General features: G+C 35.9%; 2 protein-coding genes and 1 long non-coding RNA gene across 4 annotated transcripts in view; 1 reads left to right on the forward strand and 2 right to left on the reverse strand.

Moving 5' to 3' along the window:
* The first annotated feature begins 400 nt into the window (after window positions 1-400).
* Window positions 401-18,095, forward strand: part of LOC110463637 — a 69,527-nt gene continuing 51,832 nt past the window's right edge. For both annotated transcript variants that reach the window (XM_021518424.1, XM_021518431.1), the window contains exon 1: window positions 401-588. The gene's annotated coding sequence lies outside the window, so the exon portion shown is untranslated. The remainder of the gene's footprint in view (window positions 589-18,095) is intronic.
* On the reverse strand, window positions 3,817-10,936 carry LOC110463628. Its single transcript, XM_021518414.1, has 4 exons — window positions 10,909-10,936; window positions 8,877-9,302; window positions 6,648-6,775; window positions 3,817-5,393 (listed from the first exon to the last, which is right to left on the reverse strand). The coding sequence occupies exons 1-4, from the start codon at window positions 10,909-10,911 to the stop codon at window positions 3,911-3,913; spliced, it is 2,040 nt and encodes a 679-aa protein (XP_021374089.1). The 5' UTR covers window positions 10,912-10,936; the 3' UTR covers window positions 3,817-3,910.
* Window positions 16,237-18,084, reverse strand: LOC110463657. The gene is made up of 2 exons (XR_002464410.1): window positions 17,677-18,084; window positions 16,237-17,126 (listed from the first exon to the last, which is right to left on the reverse strand). It is a non-coding gene; the product is annotated as an uncharacterized LOC110463657 (long non-coding RNA).

Genomic DNA, 18,095 nt, shown 5'->3' on the forward strand with positions numbered 1-18,095 from the left:
AATATTTTCACGGCATAACTTCCATGTTATTTCACCTACGTTGACCAAACTTGCTATAGCTTTAATGTATCTTGGGAAGTAGGAGTGTTGCATTCTAAATTCGGGTCTTGTGCCCCACTATATAAAGAGATATGGCCCTTTGTTATTTTTTTATACCGAAGTTCGTCTATTGGCTAATAAGGGGAGACATATGTTTTTATTCACAAAAACAAAATTCTAGTTTTATATGCAAAACAAAGAAGTTTATTTCTTTAGTCGTTTCCATTTGGAATGGACATATATATATATATAATTAATCTTCTTATCCTGTTAAGCATTGTACATCCGGAAGTTGATTGCATTTTAACGACTGAAAGGGACATCGTAGATAACTAATTAGTATATAATACATTTGTTTTAGAAAAAAAATCCGCTTCCTTAAATGTCTTCCTTCACGCTGTTAAACATGTTACAAAAGTGAACAAATATTACATGTTTCTGACATAAACGTGTCCATTTTCGTTTTATTGCACACTTGAGTGGCTGTTAAGAATATGACTCAACAAGTTTAGACTCCAGTCGCTCTTTGTCTCCTTTGGCGACATTAAGGTAAGTAGTATCATATAAGAAATTTATATGGTCGATAACCACATATATTTATTCTGCCATCGTTATCTATTCAACATAATATAATTTCAAATGATGTGTGCTGTGTTCTTTAAAAAAAATTGTCATGTACGTATATGCATGTTAGATAAGGTTTGAACGATATGTTTTGAATTTCATGCCAGTATGAACGCAAATCGGTTACATGCATATTCCATGAAACCCGTTATGCGTTCATAACGGCATGAAATTCCCCGTACCACTGCCAAAAAATGTAACTATAAACCGGAAGTTGTGCTACCTGCATGACTATAGATATAATACATAATTTCTAAAAAGAACGAAGATGAAATATATGCAAAAGCTTATGAACAAAAGTGTCCTGAGATTCGAAATGCAATGTTGCTGGACCAGGATTCGAACCCTGGACCTCTAATATTTAACAAATTGAGCTACTTCTTTAGTTCCATGGCCCTATCCCACTGCAGTGATATCGAAAACATTCACGGGAGGTATCTGTACTGTAACTGTGTAAAAACCTACTATGGAAATATCTGGTGTATAGCCTACAGTGTGACAGCGATACTCAAACAGGAAGCAAGCATGATCTAAACAACATGTGTGTGTACTCGCGGGTTCGAGGCCCACGTGTGGCAGTCGCCAGGTACTGGCCGTAGGTCGGTAGTTTTTATCCGGGTACTTCGGCTTTCCTCCATCAGCAAAAATTTGGCACGTCCACAAATGACCATAGCTGTAATAGGGACGTAAACGCAAACAGGGTATCAATTACTAATTCCGTTGTTATTCCCTGCTTAACGTTCAGCGTTTAGGGGAGTGTCAACAACTGGTTCACCCGTTGTCAGTATAATGTGACCGGGTGGAATGCTGTGCTGGGTGCCTTTGGCATGGCATTTCAGTGAGATAGCACTATTAAGTCGGCATCAGATCCGTGTATAACCAGGAGGCAAGAACACTAACATACCCGGTCTGCTGCAGTCACACACGCAAGCACGCATACCCTACATACATGGAGGCACGTCCTTAAATGACCTTAGCTGTAAATAGGACGTTAAACAATATTAAACGAAAACAGACTAAACCAAACCATTTATTTGTTACAACTACATGGGAAGTGCATATTACCTTAGATTGTTAGTAAGGATCCTATATCACAATGGTATCATTGTCATTGCATTATGTAGCATTTTTGGTAGTAGCAATTCATAGCAAATCTTTTGCGTCTGTCTGGATCATCCTTTCGATGATCACTAACAAATACAGGGAGACTACTTTAATGTATATATATGGTGCGAGGTCAAGGGCAACCGGAGTTATTTTTTCATTGGCATGTCTTATTGAACGATATATAGAAGTAAAATATCCCATTCGATTAGGTAATGAACAACATTTTATACATGTATCTGCAAAGCTGAAACACATTTTAAGTGGGAGGTGACGTTTCATACAAAATGTATTTATAGATAATTACTTGAAGATGTATCGTCTATTGCCACTAGACAAACACAACAGAAAACTGGAGTGTCAGAAAAAACATATTTTGAAGAAATTCGAGGAAAAAGGCAAAATATTACAAGAGAATAAAGGCAATATGGCTCTCGGCGAATTGTTATAATAAAAGAAAAATCCGAGATAAAATTGTCATATCTCGGGAACAGCTTAACGGCAAATTCTGAATATGTTATGAGAGAAAATTTAAGTTAAGTCTCTTCCACATTGCATTTTTAAAATTTTTAATAGCGTTACCAATGAATTCAGAAAATCATGGCTACACTCACAGTAGACAATCCGTTACACGTTTTTGCAGGTAGTCAGAATTTGGTTTTACTTATATAACTATGCAGTTACAAATGAAATGAAATTTTGTTTTTTGGTAAAAGGATTTGTTTATAACGAAAGTTGGACGCCAAACAAATTAGCTGTCGCTATACCGGGATGCACTTGGAGCACGAGTGATGGTCGTGCCGTCACCCTGCATATTGTTCTCTGTTAAATAATGTCTCATAAATGACATGTCACCAGCTGCATAAGGGACTTGTAAAGCTTATATAACAGTTTCGATCGTTCGTACCGCTTTCAAACCAGTTAGCATCCTTATTTAAAGTTAATGCACAATTTCGCATCAAAATGTCCATTATGATAATTCACAGATTTCTACAACTCATAGTTTTGCAAAACACAAAAAAGGGATTTCGATTCTCACGACAATGTAAAGCGCCAAAAAAGCCAAAAAATGGTAATATTTACATGAAGATCCCTGAAATGTACATGTAGAATAAGACAAGGGGAGGAAAGCGTCCTTCACTTACCATCATTAACGACATATGGACTGTACATCCCCAAAGTAGGAACCGGAGCAATGACAACGATAAAGCAAACACACTAATGGTCGTAATCAAACTATTGACCTTCATATCACACAAAGAAATAGGTTGCTACCCATTAAGATCATGATGGCTACCAAAACGATTCTTCAGGACGGCATATTCCGTCTTTGCGTTTGCAGAGTTATCTTCTCTTGAGAGCAGGTATTGATTGTTACGTCATTTGTTTGTGAGAGTAACGTCATCAATTTTTGAGGAAACGACGTAATTTTCTCACACAAACCAATGACGTAACAATCAAAACCTGCTCTCAAGAGAAGATAACTCTGCAATACGCAAAGACGGAATACGATCGACGTGGTCAAACAATTCCTTCTTGTTATTAAAAATCGGTACGTCGTCGATTTATCAACATTCAATAATATCAGCCAAATATGAAAACCTAACAAGTCAATCAGGAGAGTGGTACATTTTGTTATCACATGAATGCCTATATTCTGCTTGGAAATCTTGACACGTAATTCGTCAAAGATATTGCCAACCAGACAATAAATCATCCATCCTCCGTGTTTTCCCTCTTGGTCTTTGCCATGTTTTTCCACAAAAAATTCTCCAAGATTGTTTATATTTCATAGTTTTTTCTCGCCTTTCTTCGAAATAACGCCTCGTTAATAAGAGATAGTGTATAGAATGGAAAAGTCAAATATTCGCATAGAAGAAACTTTTTGAGGAGAGAATGCCAAAAATTGAACAGTTTTATTTAAAATCTTTCAAATTCATATTTGACGAATTCCACTTGCATAGAAATTTAATTATTTGTTCTAAAAAGTGAAATTGCACTTCCTCGTAAACGCTGAATAAAAAAAAGAACCAAAATTTTATCCTTTGGACAATTTATTATGAATTAGACAATTTATTATAAATTAGACAAAATAAAAACTACAAAACTGCCAAGTGTTAATAGATCTGAATTAACTGGAACCTTATATGCGCCATGGCCACTGTTTTGAGATCTTACAAATAAATGCTATCGGGACCTCAGCACTATGAGATTCGGCAAGAAGTTGATTGCCAATTGTCCAAACACCTTGCACAGCTTCTTCATAAGTGCTTCCATACATTTTTGGATACGCTGTGGAGATAAGAAAAGCTCCAGAACAGTCTTCGTATCTTCCGTTCACTAGACACTTAGGTCTGCAAACTCGCCCACACGAGTCATAGGCGGTCATGTAAAATTTAGCTGCGCCATTTACTGGGGTTTTCACACCAACATAAGCCATAGAGGAGGATATAGGAAGTCTTTCATCTACTACCGCGTAATCTTTATATCTACCTGAGTAATCAATACCATCCGTTTGTATGAATACCTTTGACGCACCTGAGCCAGATATATGACATTTAGGATAAGTTGCAGGAACTTTCTGTTTTCTTTCTATTTTAAAACTGTCGTACTTTGACGGCGAGAACATATCCGTATTATTTACCAGGTGGCCATCTTTTATTATGAAGGATTCAAATTTAGCTTCAGGTGGTCTTTCAAATATGATTCTAACAGGAACGAAAACCCACTTTTTGAGGTCACTGTCGCCGTCAATAATAAATGTATTTTGGTATGGTTTGTTCATCTGTGACGCGTCATTTGAGAAAGGAGTTGTGGTTTTGTTTGTTTCTTTGACACTTCTACGCCCCCGGAGTGGAACGGTTGCCATGGTATCACCTCGAGTACGAGGATCACGTAGACCTGTTTCAAATCTTTGTCTGATTGGAACTGGGCGTGACCCACGTTGACCCGGGGTACTACTAAATCCTGGTGCAAACCCGCTGATGGACGCGCAGTATCCAGGCGGTACACACTGTAGATAATTACTGCCACCACATTCCGGACATGTAGGGGATGGTGCATACGGGGACTCAATCTCGTTACGATAACCCTGAATATTCATCATGCTAAAGGGAATCATTTGTGACATTGGGGCGTGCATCCGATCACCCTTTCTAGGATAGTCGTTTTCCGGATTCACTCCGGAATTACGTTGAAGGTTTCTAAACATGCTCCATAGATAATCAATGAAAGCGTGATGCATGAAAAATATAGGATCCTGAGGTGAAGAGGAAATTCCCGACATTTGACCGTCGATCCAGATATGGACAGCATTGTGAATAGTTTCAAACGTCATCTGTTGAGGAGGGGCAGGTTCTGTGATGTCAAAATGGCTGAAGGCCGACATTAATTCATTGACTGCGTTATCACTGATCAATGAGCCGTCATTTCCAATGTTTCGGACAAGAGGCACGCGATCAGGTGAAGGAATACTTGGCCATCCGGCAAAGGGACCTGACGCAACATTTCCAAATCCTTCCCCAAAGAACTCTGGTGTCCATACTACAGAGTCGGTTGGCTGAGGCATTCTGTAATCTAGACGACTGTCCCAGTAAGGGATGGGCATTCCCAAGGCTTCCTCCAATCTGAGATAGAAAACATAATCATTTGTAAATATCTTCCTTTAAAAAGTGGGTAAAATATTTTGTTTTGCCTTTTTTTATAGCAAAGAATCGTATTGACACAGTAAATTACCAATGTAGTTTATGACTTATCGCTGCTTGCTAGTAGGTTATTTTTTTCTAAAATACAATTGATCATAGTATAAAGGCTCGGTACTTTGCGATATCACGCCTTTGTATACAATTTTGAATTGAATTTACTTCTCTTGATCGTCAAAATAAAAATTCATCTTTGTTACAGAGCAAAAATGTTCCTACAGATATGGGTAATTGAGTAAACAAGACATCCAATTTGGGAGAAGATTGGATTGGCGGCGCTTATACATATAATAGTACACTTACAAACATTTCGGTGCCTCATATATTTTGGGCGAATTAACTTGATATTTTTTTTGGAACGCAATACATGTTGGAAAGAACATATTCTGGCTCACTACAATAGTGGTCTGGTGTATTTTTAGAATTAATTACTGATTATTATTCTCATTTAAATCGTATCGTAGGAGGCGACTAATGAGGGAGTCACCCTGTAGAATTGGGGATTTGCTTTGGTGTCCTCAATTTCGGGACACAAAAGCGACCAAACTAAATCTGCTAAATGCAATATTTGGGATCTTTATCTTTCTTTCTGCTTCGAACTACCTTTTATTTCATAGCATCTTGCTTGGTAACACTTCGCTTTTGGCCATAATGTTGAGCGTTCGCCCAGGTGAGGAAGTCAATTGGTTCTGTCCCCAAGCCGGGACATACCAAAGTCCTTAAATATGGTAGTTGTTACTCCCTGATTATCGTTCAGCATTTAGGGGAATTGCAACAACTGGTTCACCCGTTGTCAGTATAATGTGACTGGGCAAAATGCTGTGCTGGGTGCCTTCGGGATAGCACTAAAAAGTCGGCAATAGATCCGCCCTATCACAAGGAGGCAGGTACACCAACATACCCTGTCTCCTGCATACACACACGCAAGCACGCATACATTACACACATGGAGGCACGTCCTTAAATGACCCTAGCTGTTAATAGGACGTTAAACAAAATTAAATCAAACCAAACCATGATTGTGGCATCAATAAGTTTTTGTCCATTATATAATAACGACCAAAAATCTTGAAAATAACTAAACATGCTTATTACTTTGCAACGTGATTGGGGGAAATACAGGGTTAGGCAGATTTTCCCTTAGTTGTTAGACTGCATATTAAGTGGCTTGTTACTTACAAGAGTAGGTAGAATCGATGCCAGCCGAGGAAGTTAGGTCCATTGTGAGCTGCCTGTATGATTGCTGGGGACATGTGCATGTCAGTAATAGCGTAGTAAGGAACAAAGGGGGGCTGTCCTGGTGTTAACTGCAGTCAAATTGAAAACATTTGGTTTTTATTAAGCTTTTCTGGAAAATCATTTGAAATTGTGAAAAGGGGGTCTTCGTTTTAAAAATATGCAATTACAACAAACAAAACCCCAGACGTCTTTCATATGATAGACAGAGTATAGCTCTGTTTTCAAATATAGCTCTTTTTTTGTAATTCATATGATTGAAAGTTCTAATCTTCTTGTAACTGTTTTCCTATTATCTCTTAATAAGAAAATTGACCGAGATAAAAAAAATAAATCGTGCCGACATTTTTTTCAGGCAATCTTAACTATAAACAGTTCATATCCATGTATGCTATTTTTGCGTATATAAATTATATTAGACCAGACAAACGGATTATCTCCATAGATTTAGCAAAATTGGCGAGTCAGCTGTCTATATTATTTCACCAAATAGATAGAGTTTATTGTCTTTTTTAATGTTCTAAAGTAGATAAATCGTTCTCTTTAGAAAACTGCATTAATTCTTATGTCGATCTTAATGGGGAGTTAATTATAAATTAGTTGTGATGATAATGATGGCGATTCACCACGATGATGACGTTGATGATTATCATGCAAAGCACAGGTTGACAGTTTTATCCATAATTTAACATTTTAATTGGATACAATTAAACAACAATTGGTATGTATAACTATTCCGAGGTCAGGGCGAACTCTCAAACTTCATCTATAAAAACTTTATGCTTATGATGATTGACTGACATTAATGACATTTGCATACATTTTGGACTGTTTCATTGCTATTTATGGATCTGGGGTCAGGCCATTATCTCACCTGACCAAATGTTACATATCTTATCCCTGGTGCGTATTTCATGGATGTTAACAACATTTGTTCAAAAATAAATCTTCTCATCTTTGTTATATTAAATAAACATGCATTGATATTTTACTTATAAGATGTTTATAATTTATTTTGTATTATAGTCATAAATTTAATAGACTTTTAATGTTTTAGTTAAAATTTTATCAAAATCTTTTCTTTTCATATTTAAAAAGTCATTGCGCCAATATTTCTGCATTCAGGCACATCCAGCTTCATTAGGTAAATGATTTGTGTAAAGAGAATCGTATCTTCGTGCATTTGTTTCAAATATGTGTTTATTTCGTTGTTACTTTTGTTTTGTTTTTATTTTTGTTTTGTTTTTTGTTCTTTTTGAACTGTAAAAGTTGAAATCCTCCGCTGTGAAAATGTTCGCGTTGTAAAACTCTTTGGAACGTGTTTGAATTCCGCGTTTGAAATGCTTCTGAAATCCATGCAGATGCATATAAACTGTATTGAAACAAGTTATGAAAGACACCTTTCTGTCTAGGAAAGCCAAACCGGTGAAATCATTATTCTAAGACGACTTAATTGACAATATGTCGTTACATATTTCAGACAGCATCACGTGAGGATTAAGCGAGTAATATTCACCCAGTGAAAAACACAAAACATATGTTATAACAAAAACCATACCATAATAAAGAAATTGAAATTATGTTTCTAAATTTTAGTTTCATGTATTCGGTTTTCAAGTGTCTTTAGTCCGTTTAGCATTATTTCTCTTGGTGCAACGAATTGTGTATTCTTTGCATAAACCTGTATTCATTATATGTCTGAGAGGAAACATACTGAGATTGTTGGACGTAAAATCTCCTACCATTATTGTCAAACCATATATATTAAAGTTAATATTTACTAGTTAATATTGCAAGAGCTGCTTTTAAAATAACTCAGGCACTAGAGATATTCACAAGAGATAACCGGCCCTAATCCATTGATCGAATTTTAATATAGCAATGCAAAATTGCGTTTTTGATAAATGTTGAAAAGTGTTTAAAATATTCAAGGAATCTTAACTTTAACATTGAGAAGAAAAAAAATCACAATTATCTAGAACACATAAATGATATAAAAATACATTATATTTTTTTTATCAAATTGGAAATTGTTAATTACCGTGATTGAAAGTGTTAACATTGATACCTTAGTAATTCGAAAATAATACATGTAAATATACAAGGTGTCCATTTTCCTCATTGTTTATAAGTTAATAATATGTGATAGATTGGTTCATACACTCTACTTACAATAGGTTGTTGAAGTTGATTAAGTCGATACATGAGAGTGTCCCATTCCTGACGTGAAAGAGTTCTAATTTCTCTCCTCACACCCATGATCCTTGGGCCTGGAAAACCTTGTCGTTTTGACCTATGACCCTTTTTCTCGTGCTTGCTGATGACCCGTCGCATGAGCTCTCCTACGTAGGAGATTGTTTGATTGGTCACCTGCCGTTGTGGCCGAAGGTGGGCAGTCTGGTATAAGTATTTAGTGATGCAGAATATGTTGACTTCCTGGGACGGTTTTTGTGTTATATCAATGTTCTTGGTCTGATATTTGTAACATTCCTGTAGTTCGTCCGGCAATGGAATTTGCTGAACAAAGCCATTGGTCGTTCCAGTCATGAACCCGAGAAGTACTGCAACAAGCATGATGGGAAACATACTTCCGGAAGTCTGTTTCAAAGCAAATAAAACAAAAAATTGTATTACAATAACCGTTAACACACCAGGAAACGTGAACCTCAAATAAAGCACACAAACACGACAATAGATGTTGTAAAGAGACGAAAAATCTAAAGGAAAAGCTATTTAAGGAACCTGAGAGGAAATGATGTGTTCCTGAAAATAAGCTTTCCTGTACCAGATACACAACATTCGTCTTATGGCCTTCTGTAAAACAAAGTGAACTAAGGTGACACGGTAGTCTAGTGGTAGGACGCCGGGCTCGAACCCGTAACCGAAGGGTTACGGGTTCGAGTCACGGTACGGCACTGTGTTGTATCTTTGAGCAATATACTTTTCTCCGGTTGTTCCAGTCTACTCAGCTGTAAATGAGTACGTCGTTGCGCAGTGCTAAAAATGTTGAACGGTAGCTGTGAGCGCCGAAATGGCAGCACCGACTGTTTGCTCCCCAGGAAGTTAAAAAAGATATTGGCTGGTTGCAAAGGCCTTCTAACCACGGTTAATAAGAACTTCGAATTATTACTATTATTAATAGTGTTTCGGTCACGATCATTTTTGAAAACTGAACATTAACAAAATATACATTAGTATTTACATCAGTCGATTTCCAGTGTTTGCATGATAGAAATAGTTATAATAATAATAATAATATACAACATTTGATATAGCGCCCTATCTAGCTAACATAAGCCACTCTAAAGCGCTTTACAGTACATAGGTATACAAGTAATACAATTAGCATATACATTAATTAATTCAATTATGAGGAATTCGCAGGAGCTGCCTTATCAGGCGCTAATTAATGTTTGTATGCCTGCGTGTGTGCTGGAGATGTATTGTGTTCTGTTTGTAGTGGGACCGTGCTTCCAACGACATCTTTTACAGTGCCACCTCACTAGAATGCTACAGCACAGATACCGCAACATCCACCCCATACCATTTTATACTCCACCTGCGTTGTTGGAGTTGTGTGGAGTTATAATGAAAATTATATAAAAAAATCAAATCTCTTTACAAATCCGCTTTGCAAATCTATTATATATCTGATTTGAGTTCGTTGCTAATAAGTGTGTCTATTATTTGTTGTTTTTATTGGTATTTTCAATATCCTTTTAACGAAGTAACAACAAAGCAAGAAATACTGGGTTTCGAAATCGAACCTCTAAACTTAACTCAAGGGACGAGTTATATGGCAAACGGTCAACAAAATAAAGGAAAATAAATATACACTTTACTTATAATCACGCAAATACCATGTACATCTGTCCTCAAATTGCATACTCAGTAAGATATATTTTCTTCACTATAATTTTTCGTGATGTGTATGTTGCCATACTCTTTAAATCATAGGAATGAGACTGGATATATTATCCATACATGTCTGTTTGCCAGCATGTATCGCCCCATGTTAAATTATTAAATAAATAATTGAACAAATAAACACAACATTATTCTTCTTATTATTATTATTTTGCGTAATGTTTTACATTATCCAACATTGTATTGATATATAGATCCCTTTATATTTTGTACAAAAAATATAATATGTAATGCTGGTAGATGCACTTTGATAATGTAGTAGAATAAATGTTCTTACCATGACGAACCCAACCCGGCGATGAAAAGCTAGGGACTGCACTACAAAAGGCAAAGTCCATTCTCTTTATATATTTATATGCTAATTTAATACAGATTTCCGTCATAGAGGGATGATGGCATGCAGAAAGAGTAAGACACTTTGATTCATTTTTAGGATATGTCCTTTGAATGTAATTGATAAAAGCATTTAACCATTCTTAGGTCAGTACGAACTCGCCTACTAATTAAACCTAATGGGCCTTATGATTGACTGACGCTGAACACATTTGCATACAATTTAGACTGTTTAATGTATGTTTATAGCTCTCTCCTCAGTGTCCATCAAAACCACACCTGACTAAAATATATATTTAGGTACCTACTCTTGTCAAACACCATATCATGATGATAATGAGGTTGTGATCCCGAAAGGTGCAACACTCGTCTTGATGCCTCGCCATCACAATGAGTTTCGTTGGGTTTTTTCCAGTTCTGATTTAATGAGGATATTAATGATTATTAATTCACACCATTAAATGCAGATTAATGCCATTAAATTTAAGAGAGATGGACGTGAGTCACGCACATACATGTGACTGCATCTTCAAAATATGACAAAAGATACAGTATGTCAAAACTTGATTTACACTGCATATTTTTGCACTTATTTCCTCATCGCAAAAAACTCCTATTTTTACAATAATTCCATATATACTTTGGGGTGTGGGTTATAGTTTTGTGTATAATAAATGTGTTCTTTCAAATAAAGATTCATGTCATAGTAGCTAATTTTTACATTAACATAAGAGGGCCAATACATGGAACCAATGATAGGTATTTGTAGGCGTTAATTCAAAGAATATGTCACTGGAACGAAAACATACACTTATCAAAGAATTGACTATGTAACCATTAATTTGCATATCGGTTTCCCTGTTATTTCAAGTATGGTTCATTTTTCTTATTTATTTCTCTGATATGTTCGATAAAAGTTTGGACTAATTTTTGTAAAGTCCGTCAATCAGATCGAAAGTCAATTGATGTCACTCTTAAAGTTGTTCAGTTCACTTTGATCGTACTCGTTTTGTCCAATCACAAATCGGCGACTTACAGATTCATTCCATAGGTGCCTTGTGGCCTTTGACATTAACTCCCATGCTGATACATCTCTGATGGTGACAACTGTGATGACGTAGACAAGTACCGTGCAGAAGTAAGTGTAAAACGTGTGTGTGTATCACACTACTTCCCGTTACGTTACAAAGTGATACCACCACACCCAATACGTGAGTTATCAGTATTTATTGACCCCGATGCCCAAACCACAATCAACGATCTGCATGATAAGTGTGTATTTATGACAAAGCATCTTACAAATTATTTGTTGTCCGTAAACACTTTTACATTTTATGTCTGCAAAAAGAACTAAGCTAGCATGATAACAAAAAGAAAACCTGTCTATATATTGTACATCTTTGTAGGCAAACGAATAATCAATTAAAACACCTTCTTAAAAAATTGGAAGTTAAAAAGCCAAATTAAAGCAAACATTGTCCTGCATATAACATGTAAATCTTTTTTGTCCACTTAAGACTTATCAGTGTTACCGAAGGCCAAATGAATGAAATTCCTTGTCAAAATGTTTTAAAATGCATTATCACATTTGATAATTGCAAAATAATTCTTACATATATCGGATACTGAAAGGCGAAATACTTATCATTCTTCTGACGTCGTATGCTTGTCATCGATACGGACTTACCTCATTGGTCCGAAACTCTACAAGGATCCTTAAAACAACATTTTATCACTGGCTATGCTTGTTTATAAACAAAGCCATGTCCAATATTCTCACTTCAAATTTAAGTTCCATGAAATCATAGACACAGTTGTGTTGTAACACCATACTCCAAAAGGGGAATTTATAAAATTAATTCAGGAAAACCGAAAAGATCTTCCGATCATTCTTAAACATTCATTCTTGAAAATGTTTAGTTTTTAGAACATTTCACTTTTCAGCTTCGTCTAATATCATATCTCTTACACAATTAAAAGGACGTTTTCTGTTCAGTTATGATATTATGAACGGCGATACAAATTCATGATTGGTAGCTATTTTGGAGCACAAATGACAAATACTAATGAATATTTCGTAAGAATAGCCATACCTTTGTTGTGGTCGGTGTTCAGCTTGTCCATCATATTATTGGTATACCCAAGAAGGTAAATGTGCACTTGTATTGGCCAATTAGCGCTTCTGATGTTTTCTTCGCTTAGTTTCCTGGACCTTTACTTGAAATTTAATCTACAGGGACGCCTCACAGTTAGGCTCCAACATCCGATCATAATATTTCCCTTTATTGATAGTAGCCTCTCTGTTCCCCAACCTGCGGTGCTAGTATGTCAAATCGGATTCGGCATTTATGGGTTTAACCAAATATTACTTTTACTGTGATGGATGACGAAGTTTATGATGATTATGGACAAGCTTGATAGTCGCCGGTTTGATCTCAATCGGAAATAATATATTTCTTTGCCCGAAATGAATATTGATGATTTCGATTTGAGTCAGAAGTGTGCGTTATGCTTTCGCTGTCACTACTCCAGTTATATTTGAAAACGCGACATTTCTTTGATTTGACTTTGATTACGATTGCGCATGCCGCCGACGAAGCAAACAATATTTTGTTTTTGTATGACCTAGACTTTATCAATACTTTTTATGTGTCCGATAAACTGATTTGTTTCCTTTTTTCAGCATAGTACTCTATCTCACTTTATGTGGTTTACAATTCTTAGAAAATGTGAAGGAAACATTCCAATTTTTCCTGAAGCTCAACTAACCTTGTCATCCTTAATTTTACCTTTTTGAAAATTGTCTATCAAAATATTACATAAAACTCATGAATCATAACCAAAATAGTGAAAATTAGTTTTAAAAGTGGAAATAATACATTGGATATTGCGGTAGACCGTACGTAAAGAGTGATGATTTTACCCTGCCAATTAAGTTACTACACGCTCTGAATTACACTGCTGAATAAGGTCACTGGGTTACTAAAACGGTAGTTTCTGATGTTGGAATGTAGACTACATATTTTGTAGACAATTACAGACTACTTAATGAAAATAGATGTCTTGCTAAATGTCAAATGTCCCCCTTACCATCAATACGTATAAAACAATAACAAATATTAATCTGATTAGAAATGAAATACATACTTTAAAAGTAATTAAAAAAAGACAAGGATTATACAGATTTTCAGGTAAAATCGCATGCGTATTTTACTTACATCAACTGTTTGGGAATTTTGATAAGTTCTAACAATGTGGGAGATTTACGTAAGAAATGCAAGATAAGCGATCTCCAGTGTCTATAAAAATGACCCAAAGATTAAACTTCTGCTCAAACACATTTTATTCAAATAGAACACAATACATATTTGATTATAGGGTTATGAAGTATATCGGTCACAACGATCTATTTTCGCTTTCATATAAGTTATTAGTACACTCGCGTTATTTGGCTTAATTTGTAGAGAGGTCGTCTGGTGAAAACTTCTTATACTTCTCTTTTATTACAAAAAGTTTATTTTATCTTTCCATTAGGATATTTGAATATTGAAAAAAAGTGACAAGTTATATCATGTTTATTTGATTGATTGCTTGTTTGAGTGGTTGTACAACTGCTTAACAAGAAAAAAAGATAGAAAGATGAGTAAAAGGGATAAAGAAGGCAGTGAAGGGACTGAAAGGAATGATGGAAGAAATAATGGGAGCCGTCTATCCATTTAGGTTAACAAGCAATCGTCATTTATGTATTCTAGCTGGATGGATTGCTTAGTTCACTTTTATCACAAAGTTTGAATGTAGTATGTGTTTATATTGTATACAGTACTGCTAACGTGACTACAAATATCATAAAAAAAAATAGAAAAATATCGCAACCTCAGTATACAAATGGAACTCGAACAAAAGTGACATCAATTTTATGATTCAAAGAACATTTAATTTAGATTAAAGGATTGATAGGTCACTGCTTATTTCATCCTCTGAAATATTTTTCAACAATAACCTGCATAGTAATGGGGGTTTTTAATTATGAAGCTTCATTTTGAAATTTTGTTTTACGCTATTCGTAAACAAGCTTAACTTTTTAATTAATTTTATTTTAAATATTTTTCAAATTTTTCATAAGGGCTTCCTTACTTCATATTACTGGAGATTGGTTTACATAATAATGTGGTTATCATGTTAGGAAACATTTTGACATAGATTATCATTCTTAATAAATAAATAAAAAATAAATAATCCTTAGTAAACGACGTGTACTTTTGTCAACAAACATAAGCTATGTAGAGCTTTTATTACGACGCCGCTAAAGAAACAAATCATGTTTTCGTGGTGGAAGAAAACCCAAGGGGGAAAACCTCCATGCCATCGGTGGGATAACAACTAACCCTATCATACAAGCATTCTCTTTTTTCCACCACCGCTGTGGATCAAACCGAAATTCTTGGGAGAGTGAGTGGCCTGAATTTCACGCTTGATTGCACACAGCAGAAATGACTGCTCGGATTAACGAACACGGCTAACAAGGCACCTTGTTTTGACCGTAGTACCATGCGTTGATTGATCCGTCATGAGGAGAAGTGGCCAAATAACGCAATAAATGTCTCCTTTGTTTGACTTTCTGTATCATCAAAACACAATTTTTAAAAAGGTGCTTCAATGCGTCTTATCTGTCTAGTAATTTTTCTTCATAAGGACAATTTATTGTCGTCGTTGTGAGCTAGTTTCTAGATATAGAATTTAAGTGTCTCCCATTACTAAATATTTGTTCGCAGTTTTCTAGGTCTTTGGTGACTGGTATACTTCTCTTGGATTGGACACGAAAGCAACATGTTGGATGGGAAATGTGTTATACGATCGCGGTTTCCCTTCCGTAACTCCTGGTCTTCGCTTCTGTATATTTTTGTGGCTAGTTACATCTTTCGTTTTGTTTTTAGGTTTCTTTGGGCCCTGTTTCATTCTTTTTTTCTTTTCATCCCGACTTTCAGTTCCACTTTGACCGAGGATGTTGACGCAGTGTTATATTTTCTCTACCCATCGCATTGCTATATTCTTTCAATGGACTTTTTCTTGAAACTTTCTGCTAGATAATCTACGCATTGTGATGACGTAAATGGCAAAGTAATATATAAAACAAATTAGAAGTTTTTGTAATTTGTAACATATATTGATATAGAATATTTACTTTACAATAAAATGGACGTTAATAGATAAAGCCCAAATACTCCACTGAGCTGTATTTATTTATAAAAAAAAGACAAAAATATAATAAATAGAAAATAAAACAACATTTAATCTGGTTTGACAAAGCATTTTCAAATACAAACAGATAAAAGACATTTGTATATCAAAGAAAAACTTAAAGATGATATTGCGTATGAGTTTCGTCACTTTATATGACTTATTATGAGGGAAGGTCAGCGGAAAGGGCATATAGAGACATGCGCGTTCTCACGTAGTGTATTCTTGTGTCTACATACGTCAGAGTCTCCTGATATCAGCAATAAAATGTGCCACAAACGTCAGCTTCATAATTATAGCTTGTCAAAAACTGCTGGCTGATACACGACTATTAAGGTGTAAGATCTTGCTCCATCCGTTGTATTTACATAAATTCAGCTTTAAATGTCATGGTCCTGTTTTGACGATTCGTCTTGTGATAATTAGTGTTGCATGATGAGTGAAGCTAAAATGATATATTGCGCGACTCAAATTATATGGAGTTTCGATGTTGTATTTGTATATGTCATTCGTCTAAACGATATTAAGGATCCCCGTACCACTGCAAAAAAAGAACATGTATTGAAAATATTTTGTCCGGCATTACTATATCTTCGACAAATAATTTCTAAAAAGAAAACTATACCTTGTGTGTTTTTTTTAGAAAAAACAATAAAGGTGACAGTGAGTGATCTGAACGGGGTCAGACCGAGATTCGAACTCTGGACCTCTTAATGATATACTGTCATTCTAACCAACTAAGCTTCCTTGTCAACGGTAGTACCCAGGTCCAACTGTGGTACAGTTATATACACAACGAAATTAAGGGGAGGTTACTGTATCTACAAAAAACTAGATTGCAGTGAGACAGGGATCCTTAACACAAACTTTTCTGTCCGGAAATAAAATAATTGTAATGAAAAACCAATAATCACCACCTATAACCTGCCCTGCAGGTAGGGCGTAAGAATTGTACTTGCTGCCCCCAATTGCATGATCGTAAGAGGCGACTAAATTTGGGACCTTATCTCTAATCTCCTTTCTAAATAACTTTCTTTTTCCTAATGTCTCCCTTGACAATGCCTCACTTTTGGCCATTTGTTGAGCGTTCGCCCCTGTGAGGAAGGCGTTGGGTTCTGTCCCCTGGCCGAGACATACCAAAGTCTTTAAAAATGGCAGTTTCTACTCCTGCTTAACGCTCTGCAAATAAGGAGTGGGACGACTGGTTCGCCCGTTGTCAGTATAATGTGACCGGGTGGGGCGTCCTGCTGGGTGTCTTCGGCAGTATGTTTCAGTGAGGTAGCACTATAAAGTCGGCATCAGTTCCGCGCTATCACAAGGAGACAAACACGAACATATCGCAGCCTCCCAAAATACACACACATACACTACACGCATGCATCTTGCACACAGGGGAGGCCGTCCTTAAATGACCTTAGCTGTTAATAGGACGTTAAACAAAATCAAACAAACAAACAAACAAACCACCTATAACTCGGTAAAAGCGCATAAACATTTGATATGATCAACAAATTTATGTACATTCATATACATAGAATTACATGCATACCTTATTTTATTTAGACAATTGATCTACATCTTTACATCACCCTGGTAAAATAATAACCGCTTCTTGCCGACTCGGTTTTGGAGAATTACTTTGATCTCATACGATAGAGCGACAGTCTAGTAAAACAGAGGTCCTTACTTCGATCCGTAACGGAGGTATTGCATCGAAAATACAATGACCTCTGTTACTTTGGCGGGTACCTAGTGGGAAAGATTGATATAGATACACTTAGCCCGTCTCTCACAAGCATTGCTGTTACCCCTTGAAACATTCGACTCGAGTTATTTTGAGGGGAAGGGGCGGGGCGGTTGGAGGGAGGGGTGTGTGTGTGTGTGTGTGGGNAC

The sequence above is a fragment of the Mizuhopecten yessoensis genome, unplaced genomic scaffold, assembly GCF_002113885.1.
Source record: "Mizuhopecten yessoensis strain PY_sf001 unplaced genomic scaffold, ASM211388v2 scaffold1511, whole genome shotgun sequence".
Taxonomy (NCBI): Eukaryota; Metazoa; Mollusca; class Bivalvia; order Pectinida; family Pectinidae; genus Mizuhopecten; species Mizuhopecten yessoensis.

What these genes read in the sequence shown, in the direction of transcription:
- LOC110463628 (XM_021518414.1), bottom strand. An exon ending in ATCAACTTCAACAACCTATT is followed by an intron (nt 6,776 to 8,876) that starts GTAAGTAGAGTG and finishes ATTTGACTGCAG; the next exon opens with TTAACACCAGGACAGCCCCC. An exon ending in CATCGATTCTACCTACTCTT is followed by an intron (nt 5,394 to 6,647) that starts GTAAGTAACAAG and finishes TTTCTATCTCAG; the next exon opens with ATTGGAGGAAGCCTTGGGAA.